The sequence below is a fragment of the Stenella coeruleoalba genome (genome assembly GCF_951394435.1).
Source record: "Stenella coeruleoalba genome assembly, chromosome: 15".
Classification (NCBI taxonomy): Eukaryota; Metazoa; Chordata; class Mammalia; order Artiodactyla; family Delphinidae; genus Stenella; species Stenella coeruleoalba.
The window spans coordinates 39,866,417-39,891,585 of record NC_137161.1 but is presented as its reverse complement, the minus strand read 5'-3'; the positions used below and the strand labels follow the sequence as shown (position 1 = coordinate 39,891,585).

Sequence of the window (25,169 nt, the reverse complement as noted above, 5' to 3'; positions counted from 1 at the left end):
CTCCTGGAATAGAGATGACCTGCAGGGCACCCTAGAGAGTCAAGCCTTGAAGATGGAAAGTTTGGGTCCTTGGGTCATCACTTAGAGGAGAGCCACTTGACCGGAAACATACCTTTAGAGGTTTTTGTGTTAAGCCATTGTGATTTTAAGGCTTATCTATTACAGCAACTAGCATTACTTTAAATAATGCAACATACACGTGTGATCAAATAATTTATTTTTCTTGATATCACTTACCATTATTTCAGATTATGTACTTATTTATTTATCAGCCATCTCCCCTCCACCAGGAAAACTTGGATTTGTACACTGCTGTATCTCCGGCATCTAGAACAATGCCTGGAAACTAGTATACGCTCAATAAATATTTCTCCAATGACTCAACACCGACGCACATGGTACATGACAGGCCCTATGCTAGGAACTTCGTATCTCTTATTTTATTCTCTGAAAAACTGTATGGGGAAACTGGAATATACACAGGCTGATTAACTTATCCAGTGGTACCCAGCAGGCAACTGAGGGAGCCAGGATTGGAATCTAGGTAGTCTGACTCAACTCTCAAATTCTTCCGCCCTCTGTACCTTGCCTGATGATATCTGCCAGGTACAGAGCTAGGGGCTGGGGGTGTAGAAAGCATGAGACATGGCACCGGCCCTTCAGGTCGACCCAACAGGCAACAGTTGACATGGGGCTTGAGTGCAGCAGGGAAAACAGACCAGTCTCATTCTTATCCATGGAGCAGGCTATCTTCTAGAAAGTTAGGCTCTGCTACTCAGCCAACCTGAGCAAGGGCACAGATACAGGATTCAAATCCTCTTATGGAATATGAGAGAACTGAGCAGACTATATAGAGCTAAAGCCAGATCACCAACGTGAGACACGTAAATGGTGGTGCAGGGACATTTGGTGGATTTGAACAACTGGAGCAAAGGCAGAGTGAGTCGGAGGCAAAATCCTGATCCTGTGTGTTGGGAAGAGTTAGAAAGACAGTTGAGTAGAGGTTAAGGTTAAGAACACAGTCTTCAACCAGCTTTGCCATGTACAGAGCCTTATGACTTGGGCAGGTTAGAAGACTTGTTGGGCTTCTTTTGCCTTATCTGTAAAATGGATGTAACCTGCTTGCCTCCCATGGTAAAGTGATTAGCACAGAGGCACAAAGTGTGTGCTCAGGAAGGGTGGCTGGTATCGTACCTATTCTTTGATCCTTGCTCCCGGGTCTTAGGGCAGGGAAATCTACCCCCTGCCCACTGAGCTACAAAGATGGAAAGGCTTGGAGACTAATCATGGTGGATAATAATTGAATGGGGTGAGGAGGTTGCCCAGCTCTTCTGGGGCCCTGCCCTCATCCTTCCCATGTGCGGCCACCAGAGGGTCTTGACTTCTCTGTCTGCCACTATTGGCTTGCTCAGACGTGGCACATGAGAGGCCCAGTGGGTCACTAGAAAAAGGGATCTCTTTCCAAGGAGCAGCAAAGGAGCAAAGCATTCGATGAGAGGCGTCTGTAGAGCAGTTGCTGAGGGGTCCTATAAACAGGTGCTGCAGGTGAGGGAGCAGACAGCCTACTCTGCGGTGGGCAAAGTTGGCCCTTGCTCACATGATCCCCTTTCCTTGAAGGAATTACCCAGGGTTACACTGGGGCTGGCTTGGGGCCCTATAGTAAATGAGATACGACTGCATAGAGGCAGGTTATAGCTCAGCAAATTTCCAGAGGGGTGGCACCATCTGGATGATGGATGGGAAACTAGCGGTGTTCTCATTAGGCAAAGAGCCCAGGAGCCCTCCCCAGCTCCTAATTCACCCTACCTTCCAACTCTCAGTTCGTTATGTCAGGAAGGTCTGATATAAAGAGGCAAATAGCCCATTGGAAACATGGCTCATATCAGTCATTCTCACTGTATTAGGAAACAGCTCTAATTTTCCACGCTAAATCCTTCACAAAAACACCTTAGACACAACTCCATAACTTGCCATTCTTGTCCCTCTGGCTCATCACTGTAAACATCCCAGTTTTCAGAAAACACCAAGCTCTTGCGTAGTTCCTTGCCTTTGCCCATATTGTTTTCTTACTCCAAATGCATCTACTTGCCCCCCCCCCCCCCCACTTCTCCGCTTTGTGAAATACCACTCCTCCATTAGGTCTAGCAGGGACTTCCCTGATTCCTGCCTCTATTTTCCCAGAGTACTTTCCACTTACCCTTTATAGAACACTTATCGGACGGGGTTATTGCTGTACACTTTTGTCTCTCCTGCTCACTAAAATGAGCTTCTCATGTGATTCATCTCCAGCTCTGCTTGAATACCTGTCCTGACAGGGTACTCACCATCCCAAAGGCAATGCATTCCACTGCAACCAATTCTCTTGGCAAAAATGGCTTTCCTATTATTAGGAACCAAATCTGCTTCCCTGATACACGGACCTACTGATTTTCTCCTTCCCAGTTCACTTGCCTAAACTTCCTTCAGGTGTGAATAAGGATTCTCATTCCATAATTAGAAATAGGTCTTAAATATAAATATCCTGAGAGTGGGCAATACATGGATAACTCATTCTAAAGTGTAAATGACTGATAAGAGCTTTTCCATTAAAACAAGATTTTATTATGAGAACCTAAGGGTAGGCTGATATAGTGGATAGAGCACTGGACTAGGAAATGAATGACAGATCCAACGTGATCTATTTTTTCCTGAGCTTTGGTTTCCTCAACTCGAAATGGAATTATTTGTACAATGAGGAGTTCTACTTATTACTGTCATTGCAGAATTTTGTCTGGAAGCAGTCCCACTCACCTGGGCTGTCTTAAGCCTTTGCCCTGGCTTGGATTTCTTAGCTCTTTCTTAGCTCTGGGTGGGCAAAAAGTTGCACGTGTTTCAGTGAGCTCTAGCCTCCTCGGGGCAGGGTTGATATTCTTGGTGCCAAAGATGCTATGACTTATATCACCCACCATCACATCAATCAATGAGCCTTTTATTCTACCTGGTTTGAACCTTCCTCTCCCCTGCCTTGAAGTCCTGCTTTACGAGGGCTATTTATGGAATTTGTATCATAAACATTTGCAGGGAACACATTTACTGTAGGTAACACATTTTATTATGATTTTATTATGTAATCTCTTTTCCTGGAGTTTTGCAAGTAAAGATTGCATAAGAACCGACTCTTTATTTGTCCTAAGTTCCACCCTACAGAACCAGGCCATGTTACAACTGCTTGATGCACAAGACTCAGTGACTCAATAAATACTTTACAAAAATAATGTATTTTTTTTTCTTTCTTAAAACATAAAAAAATTAGGGTTTTAGACTTGAGTTCCTCTCCTTGTTTTTATATTTATTTACTGAGAATATATTGTGGAGAAAAGAATTGTTACGATGGTATTAAAATAAAATAGATGAAGTTCATGTTCTCCCCCCATTTGTTTTGCATTTTTTCTTTGGAAAAGTGCTACTCCTTGTTTTTATGTCTGACCTTCCTGTGGCCTTCTGAACCTATTAAGGCATGAGCAGAAATTCTATTCTGGGGTCTTTTAATAGAATCATAGCATTGTGTTAATACTGGCCTTTGTTTTAAAGTCCACTTAAAACCAGGCCTCAGATTTTCTCCTAAAATACCCATTTGCCCCCCACTCCCTGCCCAGGCTGAGGCAAGGGCATTTGGAAGCTGAGACTTCATCAAGGTACCTCATTGGCTAACTAACACTTGGTTTCAGGTGGGTGTTTTCTTGTTTTGATATCTTTCTGTTGAATTCTTTATTTTTAAAGAAGTCATTACTACAAAATTCCCTCTCTTCCATCTCCCTTAGCCCCTTTCTGAACTCTCATGGAAGTGATTAAATAGTTTCACAATGACAACTCCAGAGAAAAGGTGACGTATAAGTCACATTCATATTAAATAAGTTATATATAAAAACTGCTTATCACATTTACAACTTCCTTCTCTTTGCCCCTTTGCTTCTCTCGGAAACGCTGGATCCGGGGTGTGAGTTGAATCCCACCTGCTATGACCTCCAGGTTCTTCTTCCAGCTCCTTTCTCCCCATCCTCCTGAGGACATGCCCCCTAGGAAGAGTTCCAAGGAAGCCGTTGACATTGAAGAGGCAATGGTGGCTTCAGATGGCAGTCACAAGGGCCTGGCGCACACCCCTAGTGTAACTTATGACAAATACTCACGTGGTATATGTACATATACATGTATGCGGGTAAGAGGGACTCTGTGCCAGGTGGCGGATCAGTGCAGTGTGTTTGTGTCACGAACAACAGAGGTGGTGTCTCTTTAATACTCTCTGGCCTCTTGAAACTGCTTGATATAATCTTCGTCCGAGGGGCTCTCTGTGCACTTCTGTCCGTTGTTGGGAGGTCGGGCCTCGTTATACCTGCTCCAGTCGCCCTTGCAGATAATCCAGGGCAGGATGTCCACTTTGTAGTGGAGCTCCGCTGAGAACTCAGTGCTGATGAGATTGGGCGTCCCCGCCCCTTTGCCCCTGGTGATGAGCTGCATGTTGTCGCCATAGCAACAGTGCTGGGCGGCCAGTGTGGTGCTCTCCAGGGACAGCATGGAGCGAATGCAGTACCGGGCCGTGGGCTTGTAGATCTCCAGCTTCTCCTTGGGCCCACTTGCATCCTTCCAGCGGAAGTCCTTGCGCTTGATGCGGTCGAAGATGTCGGCCGTGCTGTAGGCCACCTCGGTGGGGTAGGAGCAGGGGCAGCTGGGCAGGTCGTTGATCACCTTGTGCATGTACTTCTTTAGGAACTCGCTCTTGCAGCTCATCCAGCGCTCACAGCTGTCCGTGTCTGAAACGGGCCAGAGAAACCCTCTGATCGCATGCAAAACCGGCTGCCTGATGACTTTAAAGTCCACCTCTCCCTTCCCTGACGGGCAGCCCCTGGAACCCCCAGGCCATGGGTGAACACGATCATGGCCCTTGAACTTGGGAACTTTGTTCTCGGCCCCACCAACTCCTTACTTTATATTATGAAAACTTTTCACATACATAGAAAAGTGGAGAGAATATACGTATACAATGACTACCCAGATGCCATCACCTAGACTTAATCATTGTATTTCCTTCATTAAAATTTTTTTGGAAAGATATGATATTATTACCCCTAAGTTTTAGTAGGCATCTACAAAAATAGGAGGATAATTAAACCATATTTTCTATGTTTTCCTAGATAACCGTAACCCCACTATCACCCATAACAAAACGAACAATAATTCAGAGGGCCATTTTGAATCTCCTCTCCAAATAAGCGATGAGTGGCGGAGAATGCCTCAAAGGGTTGTTTGTAGGACTAAGTTTTATTTCTGCCACTCACTGACTGGTTTAAACTAGGCTAGTGGCCTAACTTCTTAACCTTAGGCAGGAAAGAGTTAACAACCAATACTTGCAAATCCCTGTGATAAGAGGTCTCAAAGAGGAAGAGGCTGGTGGTCCCTGCTTTTAGGGAATTTAATATTTAGGCCAGAGGGCACTGACCTATAGACTTTGAGCCAGAACCTGCTCCAAGAAGTGTGTAGTGTTTGGCCTTAACAGTATTAAAAAATATGGAATTAATTGCCAACGTTTAAGAATTATGTGATTCCACTTGTTAATGTAGATTCCTGGTTTCATTTGAAAATCCCAAAGATAGGTTGACGTCAGTCCTGCATTGCCTTGTGAACAGGTAACCAGTGACCACGCCTTGGTCAAGACAGGAGGTCCCTAGTTCCCCACAGTCTCTACCTGATCCCGTCACTCATGGGTGTTTGCTCTTGGTCCCTTAGTCATGAGAGTTCAGAACCTCTGGTTTAGTGAATGTCTCAGTTTGTATTTTCCCAGACCCTGAGACAAAGATGCCAGTGAAAATGGTTCTTTGGGAAGTGATTCTGGGAAACACCAGCAGGGAGCATGGAGGTGGGACAGGGAAGGGAGGGTGGCAATATGGGATGTGGATCAAACAAGCAACCACTGTAGAAACTGCAGCATCTTCCCCTTGGACCTCGGAAACCCACCCAGTGACAGGGTGGAACTTTACCCAAGCCCCGTGATTCTGGGAAACAGCCAAGGTTAAGACTTTCCCCCGCCCTTGTGCATTCTGGAAAACCACTTACTGTAAGAACCCTCTTCCCCACAGGACTTGATAAGACTCACAGCTGCTGCCTTGTTTACCTATGACAAAACCAGACACAGACCCTCCAGATTCCCTTTCTTGGTCTCATAAACGATTAGCTAAACTGCTCATCCCCAATCAGAACAAAATGCATCCCAACTAAACTTTAGTTAATATTCTCCCCTTCTTTCAAGCCTCTGAACTTTTTTTTTAACTTTTTATTTTGTATTGAAGTATAGCCAATTAACAATGTTGTGACAGTTTCAGGTGCACAGCAAAGTGACTCAGCCATACATATACATGTATCCATTCTCCCCCAGACTCCCCTCCCATCCAGGCTGCCACATAACATTGAGCAGGGTTCCCTGTGCTATACAGAAGGTCCTTGCTCGTTGCCCTTTTTAGATATAGCAGTGTGTACATGTCAACCCCAAGCTCCCTAACTATCCCTTTCCTCCACCCTTCCGTCCCTGTAACCATAAGTTCATTCTATAAGTCTGTGAGTCCGTTTCTGTTTTGTAAATACGTTCATTTGTATCATTTCTTTTTAGATTCCACATATAAGCGATATCATATTATATTTCTCAAGCCCCTGAACTTTGACCTACCCTCTGCCTGGGCCAGCATATAGGCTCTCCTTAGGGGTCCCTCCCGAAAATAGGCTGGTCTCAGGGCAGAACATTCTCTGATGCCCTATCTGATCTCATCAGCCTTCAATCCCACTGCCTCACGTGGCGTTCTTCTAGCCTTATTTACTCCTCTGTAAAAGAAAACCCTTTTGCCTAACCCTTGAGAGGCTTGCAGGCCTATAGACACAGTGTTTTCTCTATTGCAAATCGGCCCTTTCCCTTTTGCAATGATCCTTTGAATACAGTCTTTGAAGAGAGATGTTGTTTTTTTATTTGGCGGGATCTGGGTATTATCCACCAGTTCCCATCAATCACTGGTAGGGGGCTGCTCCTGGACTTCTGGATGACCGTGGATTCATGGGCTGGTGGCTCTGGGGGCCAGAGCACGCCGTCAGGCAAAGAACCACAGGGGCTGCTGGGGTGTAGGGACGTGGTGTGGGCAGTGGCAGGTTTCCCATCGCTTGTGGCTCAGGAAGCTGCAGCGGGTAAGATGAGCCAATACCTAAGGCTGCCCACCATGGTGGAATGTGGGGTGCGTTAAGGGGGCCAAAGCAAAAAGTCCCACCAGTGCTAAAAAGTGTCATTTCTATCAGTGCAAGTCAGGGGGTTCTTCAAGGAGTGTGTGACACTGGGCTGGCCCTGTGGCTCTTCAGGTCTGCATGGTGGCCACAAGTGTCCTGCTCAGAGCTCCTGCAAGGAAGCCTGCTGGGGGCACTTTGCTGCCTGGTGGCCTCCAGCTGTAGCGGCTGTGGAACTGCTGTGGTTTCCACATCCAGGCTGTGCTCCCCCGGGGCTGCTCTCAGTCGATGACTGAGCCTGGTGTGGGTGCTGCCCGACGGGGGACCCCTTTGTCAGGCAGCCTTTGCTGGGGGGTGCCCGTTGGCATGGTCGAGACTTTCTCAAGCTGCTTTGAGGCCCTTGCTTCCCAGTCCTCCTTCCTTCCCTCCCTCCCTTTGCAGGGGTCAGGCCTGCATCTTGGTCTGAAAGCCTTCCCTGCCTACTTCTGCTGCTTCCCCTCTATCCTTCCCGGGCGCTTCCCCAGTGAATCTCTTGAATGTCCAATCCCATCTCAGAAGGCTGGACCTGACTCAGACTACATACAAGAGCAGAGATGGGGCCGGGCGAGGGGAAGGCCATCCAGGTTGGTATTAACTGTGCAAACCACAGTTAAGCAGAAGAAGTCTGGGGGCAGGGTACATGTTCAGTTTCCCTGGAGCAGAGGATATAGGGAAGGACGGTTGTTAGTGTCAGGTCATGGGGTCTTCAGTGTGGTTCAGGCTCGTTTCAGAGGGCACTAGGGAACCACTGAAGGTTTCTGAGTGACAGTGAGCTCTTCACTGAGCTATGCAGTAGGAAGAAAGATTCAGTGCTGATGCCAGTTTTAAGAGTCCAGGTGAGACACTCTGGGAGGGAACAGCTGGTGAGATCAAGAGTAGTCGGGGAGGTAGGGCTGCCAGGCCTTGGTGGGCTTGGGGGGAAGGGACGAAGGGATCAGAAGTGACTCTCCAGCTCTGACCCAGGTGCCTGGGAGGCTGGTGGTGTCATGAGTGAAAATCAAACGATCGGGCTCGCGGGGCAGCTTGCAGGGGTGCTCAGGTTTCTCTTGAGGGATATGAGAAAGGGAGAGCTGCGGCACCTCCCAGGAGCTTGGAAAGGCCTGGTCTAAGATGAAACACCTGGGCTCTTGTGCCAGACTGCCTGGGATCGAATCCCAACTCAAGTATTTAGTGGCTCTGTGACCCTGAGCAAGGTATTCTACCTCACTGTGCTTCAGTTTTCTCATCTCTAAACTGGGTATAAAAATTACACCGATCTCAAAAAGTGCAATGAGGATTAAACCAGAGGGAAAGCAGGGAGTACACAGAACGGGGTTGAGGATGCTGCCTGCGGGGGTGGGCTGAGTGCTATGATTCCACCCCTGAGAGTCCCTGACTGAGCAGTTGCATAGAGATTGGAGGGTCCATCCTGGGAAGTATGTGTCTGCAAAGCCAGTGGGGGTCTCCCTCAGAGGGCAGGGTTTTCAGAAACAAAATTCAGCGAGGTCCCAGAAAATAGCTTTGTATTTTTCCTCCAGAGTAGAAGGTCATCATAATTCATGTACAGGACATAGGTCCTTCGACTTATATTTTATCAAATTTACATGGAGTATTCAGTGTGAATGTTCTCAGTGTTTTACAATTATTAACTCATTTCACTCTAAAATAGGTCTAGGAGGTAGGCACCATTACCTTAGACCATCTTACAGATCAGAAAACTGAGGCAGAAGTAGGTTAAGAAACTTGACCTTGTGCTAGTCAAGCTTTTCTCATCTCTGCTGGGCATCTTCCGTTTGTCCTTCTACATCCTTATTCCACATTTTTCCTTGCCATGGAAGGCTGCCCTGTATGCACCAGATCTGTGGGCTCCCTGAGCCCTGGTTTCTAATTGGGGTGAGCCAATGGGAGGACCGGGTGAGGGACCAGAGGGAGGGAGGAGCGAAGTCAGGGTATTGTTCCCAAGGCTCCTCCCTCACTGTTACAAGTTAGCTACTTCCTTCTGGGAGCTGGAAGTGCTGTCAGGCAGCCCTCTCTACACAGTGGCTCTGGGAACCAATCCTTCCCCTGGTCCCTTCAGGCCAGTGGGAGGTAAGGGCTCCCCACGCTTGCCAGCCCCAGGGTTCTGTACAAGCCCTTCTTGGTTTCCATCTACCTGCTCACACCTTTGCCAAAAGGCCCTCATCAAATGCTCCTCTATTACCTGATCTGCGTGTGAGCCTTGTCTGTTCCTGCCCAGAACCTGCCTGACCCACCATCCCCCCTCATCCCTGTGTGTTCTCAGCTGCCCATTGGGTGCAGCTGGTCCCATTCCCTGTGAAAGGGCAAATAGCTGCCTGCCTGTGGGGTGAGATATGGGGAGGTCTGAGACACTCTCTTCCCCAAAAGCCCATCTTGTTGTTTTATCATTTTATGCAAAATTCCCACATGTAGTCTTTAATTTTTTTTTTTTTTTTGGTCAAACGCATTGTGTGTGCAGAAGGCTTCTACTAACGTATTGGTTGCATGTGAAGGACTGTGATGGAAACCCCGGGCAACAGAATTTCCAAACTGACTCCAGTGTGGCTGAGGAGGGCAGAGTGAAGAGGTGAGGAAAGGGCTTTGTGGGGGTGGCAAAAAGAAATGGGGCAGAAGGAGTCTTATTGTTCTGTAATATAGAATTACATCCAGAAGCACGTGGAGCTATTTTTATTCATCAAGCTTCCCCCTTGCTGAACAGACACTTTCAATTTTGTTGGGTCCACGTTCAGTGTACTTGAGCTAGCATTTTCGAGCAGATGAGTAGCAGGGTGTACCAAAGGGTTACGAAAGATTCCCATGGCGGGGAGTGAGATGGGGGAGGCATAATGTCGAGAAAGTTCCCGTTCTCTTCCTTCCTCCCCCCGTCCTTCTGCTGGAAAACTGACATCACCATTTCTTGATTTTACTGGGGACACTGGGCGAGAGTTGGGAGAAGAGATGCCCTGAGGCTCGAGGCCCGAGTGTGGACGGATCCCGAGCTAGGGGCAGGACGCCCCACCCACGTGCTATGGAGGCTGTGTGGCTGGCGTGGCAGCTACAGCAGGGCTGCTGGGCTCCATCTGGTGCAGGAGGAATGGGGCGGCTGCTCTCTCTTGCTTGGTGTATATTCAGCGAGCAAGAAGTATGCTGAGAAAATTGGACCCCATAAGAGGAAAACGAAACATTTAAATGAATCCAAGGATGACACAGCAAAGGCAGAAGGAATCTCCAAAATGCTAGAAAATATTTGGATAGAAAAGCAAAAAAAAAAAAAAAAAACAATATTTGGATAGAAAAGCAAAAAAAAAAAAAAAAACAAAAACACCTTTCCTTACCAACTTCGAACAGTTTGGTGGCATTAAACTCTTCACTTCCCGCAAGCAGACTCACTTCGGTGGCAGCTGTCCTGAAGGTGTCTTCGATACCTAAACACAGACAGGAGCTCATTTTCCCTAGTTATATGGAAAAAGTCAGCCCTCCACCCCACCCCACCCCCGCCCCACTGGCAAATAAAAAAAACAAATACACTTGAATAAAGCCTTTTTTGTATCCATTACTACTCATGGGCAGAAACTTGCCAACAGAGGAAACAGTAAAAAGTAGGTATAGAGCGTAAAATATATTAAAACTCCAGATACCATTTGCAGCATGAAATCCAATCCAAAAGTGCCTGAATGTGTCTAAGGAACTGATTCCTTGGGCCTAGGAATGGGATTTTGGGCGGTGCGGGATACGCGTCAGGATGGCTGTCTATCTAGAGGTGTCAGGATGGCAAACTAAACTAGAGACTGTAGAGCGTAGTGGTTAACAACTTGTCTCGTGGTCAACACCAGTCTTAAGGACTGATTCACTGGGTCCAAATCATTACTAGCTGTGTGACCTTGGGCAAGCCCTGGAACATCTGTGTGACTCAGTTTTCACATCCGTAAATGGGGAGGACCAATGACCCACCTCATAGTGCTGAATGAATTAAATGAGTTATGTGTGAAGAAAGCACATAGAGTACCAAGTGGTAAGTGTTGGCTGACATTTTCCCCTTGAACATTTGTCTAGTTCATTTTGAGGATACAGCAGTCCATAGCTAAAGACCAGATCTCTCATATGCTGGGACTTTTAGCATTGCTGATGATGTTTCAAAAAGAATAAGCTGGGGGAGCGATGAATTGGGATTAGCAAATGCAAACTATTATATATAGAATGGATAAACAGCAAGGTCTTACTGTGTAGCACAGGGAGCTATATTCAATATCCTGTGATAAACCATAACGGAAAAGAATATGAAAAAGAATGTATATATATGTATAACTGAGTCACTTTGCTGTACAGCAGAAGTTAACACAACATTGTAAATCAACTATACTTGAATGAAATAAATTTTTTAAAAAAACCCAAATTCAACGTTGAAAAGAAAAAGAATAACCTGGGCTTGTTATTACTTGCTCTGAGCAACTGAACCTAGCTTACCTCAAACTTCCTGGCTCTCTCCCTTCCTCAAATGACCACCCCCACCCAGGCTTCCTTTGCAAACAGGAATCTCCTGCAGATGGGGCCAGTCAGGAGAGAGAGGAGCAGTGGAACGTGCTATTTGTTGGAGAACCTTGACTGTCTTGCTAAGCATGGGTTGATTTCCTTTAAGGGGCTCTCTCTGGTTTTATGTGAGGCCCCTAGAACTTGTGTGGTCAGCCTAAGGGACAAACTTTTACAGTGTAATCACTGCCAGGCCAGGGAGATGGCCTGTCCCATGAGTTTTTCCAGTAGAGCTGAGAATCAAGACACCAAAAAAGGAAAGAGATCCTGCAAAAGGAGATCCTTCATGTTCAAGGGAGCCCTGAAAAGCCGGAAGAGTCAAGAGCAGAAAGGCGGAAAGGATGGAAGGAGGGCAATTTCAGATGAGAAGAAAATGTATGAACAGGGCTGCTGGCCACGCTGCTCTCAGTAGTGAGAGAAAACGAGAAGGAAACATTCAAAATGGCGGCAGGGAAGATACCTGCTATCAAGATATCTAGGTCTACTGCTTTAGGTCTGGGTGCCAGCTCTGGGAGAGAAAGCAGCAACAAGCCCGCTCAAGCCCTGACATTAAATGCTGTCTGTATTCACGTGTGGCTGAGCCCGATACCCTTCCCCTTGACAGAGGTGTAAGAGTCTAATGGTTAAGAACATGGATTCTGGAATCAGACTGCCTGGATTCGAATCCCAGCTGGACCACTTGCTGCCTGTGTGACTAGGCAAGTTAGCCTGTGTGTCCCAGTTTCCACAGCTGCCAAATGAGTACCATCATCAATAGCTAGTTCATGAGGTTATTGTGAGGATTAGATGAAGTAACACATGCAAAGACCTTAGAAATTTGCTTGATACTTAAATACTCAAAAGGTCCTCCTCTTCATGAACCTCGTTATCATCTTTTTCCCGTCTTCATCTTCCCAATCTTCATCTTTATCTTCACTTTCTTTGGTTTCATCTTATCTTCATCATCATCTTCTTCTTCTCCTCCTTCTTCTCTTCTTCATTTCTTCCTGCCTTCCTCCTCTTCTCCCTTCTCATATTATTATTATTTATTGATTTCTACCCATCCAAATCCCATCCCACCAGACTTCTAACTCAGCTTCATTATGATGAACACGGGAAAGATCAGGACAAACATCTTGATGGTTGTTCCACTTTTGGAAATCCACCTGCATGGCTGACGGGGGCTAGAAATGCCTCTTTTCATACCATCAGCCCTGTTTTCTGCACACACCCCTTTGCTATCACACACATCGCCAATCTGATCTTCTCTCTCCGCAGAAATCCCTTTGCTCTTTCACTTTTTTGTTCTAAATCTCAGCCTGAGAGATTTAGAGCAGAGTTTCTAGGGGTAGAAAAAGGAAGTCTGGGGTGTGGGGTTCAAATGTTCTGCCTCTGAAATTTCTTTTGGAGGAAGCCATTTGGAGCGTGTGATTTCTTGGATGAGCCCGAGATAGTATTTTAGGCTGGTTTTCTACCTGACCATGGGGAACACATGGTAGATGGAAAACTATAGACCAAGGAGTTGGTAAACTTTTACGTAAAGGGTCAGAAAGTAATTATTTTAGGCTTTGTGGTTCACATATGGTCTTTTGTTATTGAAGTATAGTTGATTCACAATGTTGTGTTAATTTCAGATGCATAGCAAAGTGATTCAGATATATATATACAGGTATATATATACATATAATTTTCCATTATAGGTTATTACAAGATATTGAATATAATTCCCTGTGCTATACAGTAGGTCCTTGTTGTTTATCTATTTATATATAGTAGTTTGTATCTGTTAATGCCAAATTCCTAATTTATCCCTCCCTGTTGGTAACTGTAAGTTTGCTTTCTATGTCTCCGAGTCTATTTTTGTTTTGTAAATAAGTTCATTTCACATACGGTCTTGGTTGCATATTCTTCCTCCTCTTCTCTCTCTTCTTCCTCTTCTTCCTTCTTCATAACCCTTTAAAAATGTGTGGGCCATACTGACATGGGCCGTGGTTTGATAACTACTGCTATAGACACAATTATTTTTCACCCCAATATGGCCTCTCACCAAGTTTGTAATTAGTTAAGTTTTCAAAACACTGACAATGCAGTTTAAAGTGATACTTAACTGCCAAGTTGCCCCAATTTGCTCCCTCTGGAGCCTTCAGCAACTCTCAGGCTAACACATGGTTTTTCTGTAGACGGCCATTAAGCCTCTGGTCCTGGCTTCCTTATTAGACCATGAACACCTGTCTTCATGTGTCTCTTCAAGGTACAACCCACCCCACATCAAAGGCTCAAATTAACCAGAATCCCTCCTTTAAATTAAGTACATGGTGGCATTGTCTTCTAAGTCACAGTTACTGCAATTGTGTATAAGGCTCAGAAAATCCATCTTTTCATCCACTAAGCTCATTACTCGTCTCTTGTCCCAGTCCAGTCAGAATTCTTAGGAAAATAGTTGCCCTGTAGGAAGTCAATTTCTATAAGTTTTAAAATATAAACTAAAAGCTTCCCCAGACTCACAGATATAGAGAACAAATTAGTGGTTACCAGTGGGGGGGGCAATATAGGGGTTGAGGGGTGGTAGGTACAAACTATTGGGTATAAGCTAAGCTACAGGGATATATTGTATACAACATGCGGAATATAGCTAATATTTTGTAATAACTGTAAATGGAGTATAACCCTTAAAAATTGTATTAAAAGATAAAACACTAAAATAAATAAAAGCTGCCCTTTAATGTGGAGCCACACCCCTGCGTAAACCCACCTGGGCAGTTTGGACGGTCACACGTCCTAGATTCGGTTGCAGTGCACGCATAGCCACAAGACCTGGTCCGTTTCTGGTTGCCGTTCCCACAGGTGACGCTGCAAACAGACCAGAGACTCCAGTCTCCCTCACCGTCTGTGGAATCTGGAACGGAAGCAGGGAGGTGGTCACCAGCCTTCGCCAAAGAGTCCCCAAATCTTCCCCATTGAACTGCCAGCCAACTGTCCATTTCTGACGTTCCCACTGTTAGAGGGGGCCAGATGCCAGCTGGAGTCAAAAGCCTATGGCTCCAGGGTTCATTTTAGGGATTAGCTTAGTAATGGCAGGGACTCTGTCTGAGGTTTTGGGCACATGGCCAGGGCCTGCCCCCTAGAAGGTGCCCAGTAAGTGCTTGTTGAGAATGTGTACATTCACAGAGTATGGAGCCATGGAATAATATGGTAGGGATTTTCCAAAATGACCACCATCAGTTCCTTCACACACAAAGTGAGGAGTCACACAAAGGGCCCCCAAAACACTACACATGGGAATGAAGCCTTCCTGGACCTTCCAGGCACTTCTCAGTGGACAGCTGATGCCATTGGCAGTAGAAGAGATGCCCAGTGGGGCCCCACCTGAACTCCTAAGCCACAGAATCATGAGAAATAATACACTGCTGATGTTTTAGTCACCAAATTTTGGAATGGTTTGTTATGCAGCAGTAGATAACTGATACATAATGGTAAAGCTAGAAATGGTCCTTGAGGTCATCACTCAACATCCATTCAACAAATACTGAGCCCCTATTATGTGCCAGGCACAAATCAGGGTATGTGAAATATATCATTAAATAAAGCTTTCAAAGATCTCTGCCCTGTGGTACTAATATTTTTGTGAGAAGATTCAGACAATAATCAATAAACACAAAAAAGTGAGTAAATTATACAATATATCAGAAATCGATGAGTGGTATGGAAAAAGGAGAAGTGGACCAGACTAGGGGGGCCTGGGAATGTGAGAGCCGTGAGAGAGGTTGGTATGTTATCTAGACTAACTTCCTCTTTTTAAAAGTAAGGAAACTAAGTCCTGGAGTGCTTGGGTGACCCATTCAAGGCCATAAGGGTAAGAGGAAGGAAAGCTTGGGCCCTGGTGCTAAATCCTTCATCTCTAAAGCTTGACCTTTTCTGCAGCAACTCCCCTCTGAACTACTTTTTCCTGCTTTATCCAAATCTTCAGACTTGGGGCCTCTGCCAGGGCCAAGCACAGAGCCCCAGACATGTGCATCGCAGGGAAGGGGTCCGCTCTGCTCAGAACAGGTCGTGGTGATCGTTATTACTTAGGTCTGGCAAGAATGCAGTCCACACATGCTTCTACCTGAAACTTGGGCCCCGTGCCAGGCTCCCAGCCCGTCGTTTACAGGGTGATCACTCTGAACGCGGCTCAGGCAAACCCAGGGCCACCAAGTCTCAGCCCATCATGCAAAGTTGGTGGGGGGATTCCTGGTCCTCTTTCCTAACCCAGAGCCAAGAGTCTGCTCACACCTCACCTGCTCCCAGGGGCCCCATCCGTTTCTCCCCACTTCCCAAAAGGGAGTTTTCCAAACTTTGATTTCTTTCTAAGACATGGTTTTCCAACCACAGGGGACAAGCAGATGTTTGAAACTACTGCCTCGTGTGAGGGAAGTGGGCCTGCTTCTCCCCATCAGCTGCCTCCGTCTCTCCCATCTCCTCCTGGGCATCAACGCAGTGGAACTGGACAGACCGCTGAGGAGGGGGCCGTGGCTACTCCCTCCCAGACCTCTTGGTAAACTCTCCGAGAACACGAGGGATGTGCCTGGAACAATCACAGGATAGCACTCCTGTCAGCCAGTGTAGCCATGTGTAGCGGGTTATACGCACACGTGAACACACTCAGAGCCTCCCGTGTGAATCACCCGTACCAGATTTTGTTAAAGGGAACAACCACCACACCAAAAAGTCACCATAAAGATGGTACTGTTCTTAGACTCATAAGAAGGGGGCAGTGGGTCAGTCGGAAAAAGCTGATTAAATCACACAGGTAGAGTCCCTGTCACCTGTGGGGTGGGTACCGGCCTAAGACATGATCCAATGATGCCAAGAGGTGTCCTGCTTGGCTCAGTAGAAGCAACGGGGCCTCAACTATCTAGAAATTTCTGGCGACCTTTCCCCCCGGTGCAATAATTTTGGGAAATATCGTCCCTGAACTTTGGGATTTTAGCATTAAACATACCATTTTGGAATCTCTGCCGGAGGTAATGTCTTGTTTTGGTTTCTTGGATCTGAATTACTGAATGCTAATACTGTGTCTGATGATGTGAAAAATGACTTGCGTAATTCTTCTCCCTGTATCCACCCCCTTGGTTACTACCTTTTCACACCAACCCCAGTCTAGGCCATGTGACTTGCTCTGGCCAATGAGAAAATAGCAAATATAATGCAAACAGAGGCTAGAAAAGTGCTTGTGCATTAGGGCTTGCCTTCTCACTGTAGAGAAGTGAGACCAAAACCTCAGTCTTCCACGCTAGCCTGGACTCGCGTCCTGGAAGGTGAGGGACCAGAAGGAGAGAGGCCCAGATATCATCCCAGCACCCCCTGCTGTCCAGCTGGGACCCCATCATTGTGAACGAAGCCATGCTAAACCGCACAGCCCCAGCGAAGCCAGCCCTGGGCAGAACAGCAGGTCCAGAAAATCTGCAGACTCTTGAGAGAGAAGACATTTGTTCTTTCAAGCCACTAAATTTTAGGGGCGGTTTCTAAAGCGGCAAAAGCTAACTGTCACAAATACACTATAACCACCCTCTCTATGCTATGCTCTCTGGATGGCTAGCAGACCCTGGAACCATGACAGATTTATTACTTCACTAAGTGGCTGTCTCCATGTCTTTATTTATTTATTAATTTTTTTTTCTTTTTAAAGATCCAAATCGCATTTAATGAGATTAAAAACGACTAAACCTGAGGTTTATTATTTTTTTTAATGGATAGGATTAATGGCAGATTCAACACGGCCAAAAAAAAAAAAAGATTGGTAAACTTTAAGACATAACGATAGAAACTATCCAAAATGAAACGGGGAGAAGGATTAAAATGAACAGAGCATTGCTGAATTGTGGAAGAACCTAAAGCATCGAATACACATGTAATTATAGTCCCCAAAGTGGGAGGGCAGGGGTGGAAGTGGGGGTAATAGAAAAAATATTTGAAGAAATAATGGCCCCAAATTTCCCCAATATAATGGAAACTGTAGACCTACAGATCCAAGAAATGCAACAAACCCCTAGCACAAGAAACATGGAAAAGACCACACCAAGGCCATGTCTTTATTTTAAATGCTCACAAAGTCATTTATTTTCCACACATTTTAAAATACTGGTCCCCCAAAGTTAGGCACAGAACATGTATACAGCCACACGGCTGATCATTTCTATTGGGCTAGCAACGAAGTGAAACAACCTCTTGGGGAAAAGTGGGCACGTCAGCCCTTTCTCTGGAAGTGTCTGTGGCATACAGCCCCCGACAAACACCCCATCCAAGCCCCTCCTCGTGGGAATTTCTATTTGTTTAATGTGTTTGCGGGAGAGAAAGGGAATTTCTGACTGGGGGACAAAGCTTTGAGGGCAATATTCCTTTCTGCTATAATAAAATAAGCCTGTTCTCATTGGCTCACCTACCAGGGCATCACTCAGAGCAGAAGATGAACTTGAGCAGCAGTACTTACAAAGATGACAACAAAGACAGCAGAAAACAGTCCCTGTGAACATTTCCGTGGTGCTTAGACAGACCCTATCTGTGACATCAAAGAGCTTTGTGAGGGCAGAGAACAACCCACAGGGCAGTGGGCTGAGGGCCGGGTTACAGGGATGTTTGAAATTTTAAAGTGGTCATTATATACTTTCAGGGCACTACAGTTCTGTGGGCCAGTTATAGTGTTTGGGCAACTGAAGTGACTTGGGTCTTGGCTCGGCCACTGGAAAGCCTCTACCCTAATCCTAGATGATAGTGGCTGCCAGTTATTGAGGGCCTGTCCTTAACCAGCTCCTCTGTCAACACACCCTGATTGAACTCCTATAACAATCCTGCAAGGTAGGTAGAAACACTCTCCTTTTATGGATAAGGAAACTGAGGCTCAGAGAGGTTAAGGTACTTGATTAAGGTCACACAGCTCAAACTTGGCAGAGCTGGGAGTAGATCTGAGATCTGCCCACTCTGGCCATATCCTGTTCTATATCCTGATATTCCAGCAACTTTGATTCCGGCCCCAGCAGCCCTTCCTTAAGATACTCACTTATGTGGCCATAATTTAACGTTACAAAGAAAAACCCTTGCAAAAAATCACTGTGGGATCTTTTAAAATAAGACCATGACCCATCAGAGAATTGCAAAGGACTGAGTCCCAACCCACACTAAGCCGTGTCCATCTGATTTCATGATGCAGGTTATTCAGAGCAATCTGGGGAATGGTATACTACTATTTGAAAGAAAAATATTTATTTGGACTCTTTCTTTGCCCTGGATGATACCTTAAGTATCTCAAACACATACGGTCCAAAGTTGAGCAGACTCAATCACAAATTCGGTCTAACTATCTTCTGTTGTGTATTTTATAATTTATTCTACAGATGCTGTTATGTTCTACTTATTCATCTAGGATTTTTGGAAATACTCTTTGGCCACAGACATTTACATTCTTATTAAAAATCCTACCTTCAAATATTTGAGATAGACATCTTCCACTAAGCCCAGTTCCTGTGGCAATTGTACCTGGTCTCAGACGAGGCAGCAAGTCCTCAGGTTCAGTGACGCGCCCTGCTTTGCCACTGCATGGACCTCACCTTCCTGGGCTGTATATTCTCTCCTTGTAACCTCCACAGCACCCGACACAGGGATAAATACTTAGAAATTGCTCTATACTTTCTTGTTGATTGAAATAAAAGAGGACTTAGCTCATCTGATGCTGTAAAGAATTCTGGAAATCCCATGTTCCCTGTGAGTCAGACTGACAAGCAGTAATTATTCATCCATGTTGCAAATGCTACTGAGTTACTGTAGCGTGTAAGCTACACACCTATGGTCTCGCTTCTAAAAGTGTGGTCCGAGGGCTAGCAGTGTCAGCTTCACCAGGGCTCCCGGCCCTTTCTGGCATCTACGGCTTCAGAAGCTGCCTTTACCAAGAGCCCCAGCTGAGTTGTGTGCACATAAAAGTCTGAGAAGCACTGCTTTAGAGGTATGATAAGGGACAAGATTTTCTTTATAAAGTAGCCATCCTGATGTCTAGTCTAATGACGGTGACGTTACTAAAAGAGACTCTAAAATCATCAAAGATGGGAGTTTCCCCATGACCCAGGGATGCTGTAAGATCCAGATGCAGGGCACTCACTGCCCAGGTATTGTAGATCTAGAAAGCTGGGGTGAAGGTGGCTCTGGTAGCCACAGTAACTGCCCCAGCAGAAGCAAATTCTACCCTCAAGACTGAAATGGAGGGAGTATTCTTAATGTTCATACATTTGGCAGAATATAATCTGTAAAAGCTTTAGATGAAAAAGTTGTTTCTAAGTAGTGGTCTCCAAACTTTAGTAAGCATGAGAGTCACCTGGTGACCTTGGTTGAAAAAAGAAACAAACAAAGAAGCCAAGAAAGACCCCAGGTCTCACTCCTGCATATTCTGGTTCAGTAGAAGGACAGCAGTGACCCTTGACCTGGACTGCACATTGGAGTCACCCACAGAGCTTTAAAAAACACTGATGCTTGGGCCCCACCCCCAGAGATCCCAAGTCAATTGATCTAGAGAGAAGTCCAGCCATCGGGATTTTTAAAAGATTGCTTAGGTGCGTATGAGCAACCATACTAAGAAACACTGGTGCTTTGGACCCCACTGTTCCAGATCAGAGCCTGCTGGAGGGCTTGTTCAAACAGATTTTTGAGACCCACCCCAGAGAGTCTGATTCAGTAGGCCTGGAGTGGGGTCTGAAAATTTGCATTTCTATCATGGTCTTGGGTGTTGCTGATCAACTGGCTTGGGAGCCACACCTGGAAAACCATTGGTATATAGGGAAGGGGCTGGGGCCCAGGATGGGTGTTAAATTTTAACAGGCAAAGGAGGGATTCTGAGGTCCAGGGTCTGAGCCCCAGTCAGAGAGACCTTGTTCCATGTGGTTTGGGCAGAGAGGTTCAACTTTGGTCCTGAGCCCAGGTTCAGTTCCACCCTGACCTTTTCCTCCCATTCCTATCTTCCAATCTAACTGTCCCATTTCTAAATACACTTTACTGTCCTAAAAGATGTGCTATTTATTTATTTTTCCAGAGAGGCAGAATAACATAGTAGTTAAGAGGACAGACTCTGGACCCAGACTGTCTGAGATGGATCCTAGGTCTTGACCCTTGAGGTCAAAGTTGTTTAACTTCTCCAGGCTTCAGTTTCCCCATCTGTAAAATGGGTCCCTGCCTCAGTGAGCTGATTAAATGAGCTAATCTGTGAGAGCTGCTATGAAGAGGAACTGTGAAAGGCAGGTGCTGTAGAAAGGTTGGCTACTGTTCCCAATCCTTTGTCTTGGAAAATAAATTGGACTCCTGGGAAAGGAGAAGGTTTTACGAGCCTCCTGATTGGGTGGGGTCTGGGAGCTCTCTTTCTGCTCCCCTAGCATTTGATGTATATCTCTGCTGTGGCACCCTTTGCTCTATCAGTTAACTTTTCTCCTTTTGTCCATAGATAGGTGAGATGCTCTTTAGGGAAGGACTGTGTCTTAATCATTTTTGGATTCCCAGAACCTAGCACAGCGATGGGCATAAGACGTGTTCAATGTCAGTTGAACAACTAAATGATGTGGCTGGGAAAAAAATGGTCTTACTCTTTTGGAAGTTGCCTAGGATCATCTATTAGCAGGTAGAAACGACTCTCCAATATACAACTGGTCTTTCTGCTGAAAAATGGGGGTAAGGGTGAGAATGCAAATGGTGCTACACAAGTCATCCTCATAGAGTGTTCACTTAAGTCTGCTGAGGCTGAACCACAAGAACATCACGATGGTGGATGCATTTGTAAGATAGCAAACACTCTCATTATAACACAAGGTACACTGCCTGATTCCTCCTGAAGCCTGGCCATATGCTTTCTGAATCTGTTTCCTCTTCATCTAGGACACACAAAAACCATTTCCCAGCCTCCCTTGCATCTATGTGGGGCCATATGATGAGGTCTTGCTGATAGAATTTGAGCAGATGTGATGTGTGTCATCTCCAGGCTGAGGGGGTTAAGAGCGTGTGTGCCTTTTCTAGGTTCTATCTCTCTACTGTCTTCCAGCCAGATGCAGTGCATCCAGTGGATAATTTGCAGGCCCTCACAGTTGGTGGAGCTTCAAGATGGAAGGAGCCTGGGTCCCTGAATGACTGAGTGGAGCAGAATTCCCCCGACCCTGTCTCCCATCCCAGCTTAAGTGAGAAAAGAACTTTCATGATTTTAAGTCATTGAACTTAGAAATTGCTTGTTATCTCAACTATCCTACTCTAACAGCAGGGGAAACTATAAGTCCCAATTTGGGGTCTTGAGATTTATTGGTGGGGAGGCCTCGCTTTGACAACTCGTGACATACATGTCCATGAGGGTTTCCAAGGGCCACTCCACTGCCTACGGTAAACATAACACAGTTGCCTGGTCAAAGGAGACAGCGGGGTACATCTCTTTTACTAAGTTGATTTTTAGTATGAATTTTTACAGTCAAACATATGAGGAAGTGAACTTGGTGATTCTGTCATTTTGGAAAAAAAGAAAAGAAAATTTTTGGGAAAAAGGAGGCAGAACCTCTAAGACCCCTAACTGAAAAAAAAAATTCTCTCCTAGGATAATTGGTATTATTTTAAAATTATAGTCTTTCCAGAAAAATGTGGCTTTGGGGGCCTCTTGGGGCTTCTGTGGACAGAGCGGACAGAGTCTGTATGAGGTCTGCCTCATTGAAGACCCAAAGCCACACACTGTAAACGGGGTTTTGTTTGGCTCCACGTCCGCTGGGCCTCATCGTCTCATTTATTCTCCGCACCAATTTTATATTACTGGGTGGTAGACTCACCATATTCTGGCTGTTCTTTGGATTCAAAAGTCCGGTGGCCTGGGGCCGGACGGTCCCACCCCCCAGGGGGGTTGAGGAAGTTGCTGTCGTCTGAGGTACTGTCGTACTTGTAGTCCTGGTCCCCGCCGTTGGCCCTTGCCAAGGACAAGGACCTCTGCCACCAGGCCCGCCAGTCGGGGGATGGGACTGACCAGCTGGGCTTATTCTCCGGATGCTGATCTTTATCTGCTTCAGAGTCAGGACCGTCCACCACCTCTATGGTGACCTGAAGAATTCAGAACAGGCCAGGGTCAATGAGGAGTCAACAGCCTCTAAGCCGGGTGACCCTTGGAAGACAGTCTGAGAGAACGGAGGGAAATGTGCGTCCCTCACAAAGGAAAGCTGAGGCCGCACGGTGACACAGAATGGAAGACCTCCAGGGACGCCCAAAGGAACGGATGCACACGGGCCTCGGGTCGGGAGGAAGCAATGCATCCCTAGGGTCCCTGATTTACGGACGACTGTGTTGCTGGGAAGCCTTTAATTCAAGGAGTAAACATGTACCGTGTATGTTCTTGAAGTGGCACAAGAATAATTATAATAAAACTGAACACTTACTGAGTACTAACTCTGCACCAGGGACTGCTTTAAAGGCTCTACATATATTAGTTTATTTAATCCTCAGAACAGCCTTATAAGGTTGGTTCTATTGATTGGCCCTTGTGGCTGCTGATCTCCAAAGATGTCCCCGGCAATTCCTCCCATTCTGGTATGTGTGTGCCACACCTCTCATCAAGAGGTGGAGTTTGTTTCCCCTCCCTTTCAGTCTGGGCTGGCCTTGTGACTCACTGTATCCAGTAGAATGTGTTAGGTGTGACAATGTGACAAGCCTTACGAGGTCTTGCAATTTCCATTTTCATTCTCTTGGCATGTTCCTACCATTATGTACAGAAGCCCAGCCTAGACCGCTGCTCACAGAGCCACCCTGTGAAGAGGCAGGGCACATAGAGGAGGACGAAGAGTCCTCTCGGTCACTGGCCAGCTCTGAGGCCCCGGTCTTGTGTGTGGGGTCATTTTGGATCCTCCAGGCCCAGTTGGGTCACCCTAGCTGATACCACGTGGAAAAGAGATGAGCTCTCCTGGCTGAGCCCTGCCCAAACTCCTGACCCACGGGACCGTGAGCAATCCAGTGGTGGTTGCTTTAAGCTATTAAGTTTTGGGATGGTTGCTAGACAGCTTTTTATAGACAGGGAAACTGGCACACAGAGAAGTTAACAACTTGTCTAAGGTCACAGAGCTAGTAACTGGCAGCCATGGGTAGTCTAGCTCCAGAGCCCACGCTCCTACCGACTTTGCCGTACTGCCTCTCAAAAAGTCAGTCACCGAGGTAGTGTCCCCTCCTGTGACCAAGTGAGCAAAGAGGCCACTGATGCTGGTGGGGGCTGGATGCCACAAGTCATGTAGAGATGTGAGCACAAGGTCCTCAAGGTCCAGGATGTCACAGCTTGAGTTTCACTCATCCCTAGTCCAGACCCAGCACACACTCCTTAACCGACCCTCAGGGTCAGAGCAGATAGTTCCAGAGTCAAGGTCAGAACTTGCTCTTGGATTTATGGAGCCTAGTTTGGAAGTCACAGGGCTGAAGGAATGCAGCTTCTTGGCTTCGAGAGACAATCAACATAGAGAAACTTGTTTAAAAAACATAATAAAAGACTCCTTGGGTTCCTTTGGCCATCGCATAGCTCTTGCAACACCCCCTGGATGAGTTATGTGCAAATGAATCAGAAACATGCGCTCCAAGTAATCAGCGCAAGATGTACTGGGCAGATGCTTTTCCAGTTTTGCCCTAACTGGACATCTGAGAGATTTGCTGACATACTCTGCCACATTGCACCAGGTCGTGCCAATCCCTGAGACAAACAGACCCTTCCTTTTGTCTTAGGAATTGGAAGGTTTGAATTCTACTTGCTTTGACATTTTAAAGAAGTTGCCCAGCTCATGGTGGGCCTGGGCTGTGGCCTTGTGTGGTCCAGACACAAAGTTAAGGGTGTGGCCTTCCATCCCAGATTACACTTGGGCTGTGGCAGGCCGAGTGCATCTCTTCCTCTGGTGTGGGATGCCTAGAAGGGCACCACTGGCTTGCTTCCATGCCACCACCATCACCCCAGTCTCATAAGCATTCCTTGCGTATTTGTAAATAATTATGGGACGTTTAGTAATCCCCGAAAAGGAAAAAAGAAAAGAAAGAATTACAGCATTTGCCTTGTATCACTGCTGTTTGCTGAAGGGATGGTTGTTGGAAAGGGACAGGGACCTGGACCCACACGCAACGCTGTAAGGGCAACGCGGAAGAAATACACAGCTGGGCTGTGCAGACCTGAGCTGGGCAGTGACACGGTGATGCCGAGCCTTTGACGACAACCTTTGTCCTCTGCAGTCCAGGCCCCCTGTGCCTGCAGACAGAACAACTGAGCCGCAACAATCGTCTGCGAGGCTATTAAGGGTTTTGGAGGGCAGAAGCCGCCAAGAGTCAGGCAAGCCTGCAATTATGGTAATGAAATCAGACTCTGGGTAGGAGATAAGGGGGAATGGGCTGGACAGTTTTGGTATTCCATTTGTATCCAG

The 25,169-nt window shown here is 46.3% G+C and overlaps 1 protein-coding gene across 2 annotated transcripts in view; it reads right to left on the bottom strand.

Annotated features, from left to right (window-relative positions):
* Window positions 1–235: 235 nt before the first annotated feature.
* Window positions 236–25,169, bottom strand: part of ISM1 (isthmin 1) — an 89,634-nt gene continuing 64,700 nt past the window's right edge. For both annotated transcript variants that reach the window (XM_079944027.1, XM_079944028.1), the window contains exons 3-6: window positions 22,566–22,830; window positions 14,507–14,650; window positions 10,584–10,673; window positions 236–4,787 (exon numbers count right to left, since the gene is read on the bottom strand). In XM_079944027.1, coding sequence (XP_079800153.1) covers window positions 4,270–4,787; window positions 10,584–10,673; window positions 14,507–14,650; window positions 22,566–22,830 — 1,017 coding nt within the window. In that variant the 3' untranslated portion in view covers window positions 236–4,269. The remainder of the gene's footprint in view (window positions 4,788–10,583; window positions 10,674–14,506; window positions 14,651–22,565; window positions 22,831–25,169) is intronic.